General features: G+C 43.2%; 1 protein-coding gene across 3 annotated transcripts in view; it reads right to left on the reverse strand.

Annotated features, from left to right (window-relative positions):
• Positions 1–2500, reverse strand: part of LOC122265015 (metal cation symporter ZIP14) — a 21596-nt gene that overhangs the window by 13885 nt on the left and 5211 nt on the right. For all 3 annotated transcript variants that reach the window (XM_086534214.1, XM_043034158.2, XM_043034157.2), the window contains exon 2: positions 259–444. In XM_086534214.1, coding sequence (XP_086390340.1) covers positions 259–425 — 167 coding nt within the window. In that variant the 5' untranslated portion in view covers positions 426–444. The remainder of the gene's footprint in view (positions 1–258; positions 445–2500) is intronic.

A 2500-nucleotide genomic window follows, 5' to 3' on the forward strand; every position in this document is an offset into this window, starting at 1 on the left:
AAAAGCATTTGATGGAATTAATGTTTTCTGTCTCATTTGCAAAGTAGGAGGATATAGGTGGAATAAAGAGGAAGGAGGGAATAACTGAGAACAAATTAATCTTGAAAACAACCATATGCATTATTTGATGAAACTGGACAACAATGGTTATTGTACCTTAAACACAGACAGACAGATGCAGACACAGACACAGACACACACACACAAACACACACACACACAGGCCCATCCATCCAAGTCACAAAAAAATCAACTCACAGAAAATTCGTAAAGTCCGCAGGATTTGTTGGTGGAGGACCCCAGTCTGCACTCCAGTGGTTTGTCAGTGTCTCCTCCGTAGCCACAGCTGAATGGAGCAGGAGGCATATCAACCCTGACACGACTGCCTTTGGTGTCTTCCCGATCAGGAGCATCTTAATATTCATCCTCTTGCCTTTTCAGTATCTGCAACAGACAATTCATGTATGATTTAACATATCCTAAGATAATATTGATAAAGAAAAAACAGTGTCTCTAGCACACATGTCCCTTTCAAAGATGAAACAAGAATAAAAGACATAGGTCTCCAAAAACAAATCATGAGGCAATTTCCTTTTCTGGAAAGTCTATATAGTTGTTGCAACCGGCAATGATTCCGGGAATTTTTAAAAGAGGGAGGGAGGATGTCTATATAGATGATGCAACCGGCAATGATTCTGGGAATTTTTAAAAGAGGGAGGGGAAGGAGGGAAGGAGGGAAGGAAGGAAAGAGGGAAGGAGGGAGGGAAGGAGGGAGAGAGGGAAGGAGGGAGGGAGGGAGGGAAGGAGGGAGGGAAGGAGGGAGGGAGGGAGGGAGGGAGGGAAGGACGGAGGGAGGGGAGGGTGGGAGCAAGAGAGAGAGAGAGAGAGGGAGAGGGGGAGGGGGAGAGGGAGAGGGAGGGAGGGAGGGAGGGAGGGAGGAGGGAGGGGGGGGAGGGAGGGAGGGGGGGGGGGGGGGAGGGAGGGGGAGGGAGGGGGGGAGGGGGGGAGGGAGGGAGGAGGGGGGGGAGGGAGGAGGGGAGAGGGAGAGGAGGGGAGAGAGAGAGAAGGAGGGAGAGAGGGGAGAGAGGAGAGGAGAGAGAGGAGAGGGAGAGAGAGGGAGAGAGAAGAGAGAGAGAGAGAGAGAGAGAGAGAGAGAAGAGAGAGAGGGGGGAGAGAGGAGAGAGAGAGAGAGAGAGGAGAGAGAGGGAGAGAGAGAAAGAGAAAGAGAGAAAGAGAGAGAGAGAGAGGAGAGAGAGAGGAGAGAGAAGAGAGAGAGGAGAGAGAGAGAGAGAGAGAGAGAGAGAGAGAGAGAGAGAGAGAGAGAGAGAGAGAGAGAGAGAGAGAGAGAGAGAGAGAGAGAGAAAGAGAGAAAAAGAGAAAGAGAGAGAGAAAAGCCTTGGCACTACATCCTGTGGCACCATGACTGCTGGCTTCTGATCTCAAGCCCATGATTCTTGTCTAACCCATTCGCACCCCATGATATGTTATCACATCATGGGAATACTTCGCTCCAGCTAGATGATGTCCTCTCACATCATGATCTCTCCCTCTGAATACCCAGTTAGCATAGTTATTCCTGTATATACTCATTATAGTTGTATCTGTAGACACATTTACTCTTGACTTGCCAAAATGTAAAAAAAAATCATATGGTTAGTGAGGTATGATCAAGCACATCATGTAATTTATAGGCTAAATAAGGTAACCACTGACACTATGAACGAAATAAAGAAATAATAAGATTATACAATAGGTCTAGTCAGCGTCTATAATTGCCCCATAAAGGAAAATTAAAGCAACCAAAGTCTAATATCAATAAAATGAAAAAAAGAAAGCATCTTCCATATGAAATACATGAAATACATAAACCCTGGTTCAATCATGAAATAAATCTAAAAATAAATAAACTGAATCAGTATCAACGCAAATAACTACAAATCCAATAACTTTCTCATGAGTTTCCATGAATGAAACATGTGATTAGCTTCATTACACCGATAACAAATTACAAGATAGGAAGTGCAACCTAATTATAATAAAATTTCTCCAAAGCTCGAGTCGATAACTGATATGTAAGGCTTTTAACTACCGGCTAATGGAGAATCTATCAATATATGATTAGTGAATCTGAATTTAAAACTAAAACACCATTTGGATGAGCATGCGTCCTACGACAAAGTCAGAGCTCAAAGACGACAGAACTACAATGATCCTTAAATTTCATCCATCAACATCAAACCCTTTTGAGATGAGCCATATCTTGAGATGTTCAGCCTCGGTTGGGCATCTTAAGATTTGTGTGTCTTCAATCATTTTTTGGACTTATGGTATCAAATATGAGTCTATATATGTTATATCAGCAAATTGATACTAATTAGTATTTGGTATAATAAACCATCATGACTAGAGGAAAAATAGCTTGTAATTTCAACAAAAGGAAAAATGCGATACTAAAGTGATCTGACCCTGAGAAAATGCCTTTCATGGAGGGGTTAAAATC

The sequence above is a fragment of the Penaeus japonicus genome, unplaced genomic scaffold (assembly GCF_977035675.1).
Source record: "Penaeus japonicus unplaced genomic scaffold, GWHDUDI00000001_assembly GWHDUDI00000040, whole genome shotgun sequence".
In the NCBI taxonomy this organism is placed as follows: domain Eukaryota; kingdom Metazoa; phylum Arthropoda; class Malacostraca; order Decapoda; family Penaeidae; genus Penaeus; species Penaeus japonicus.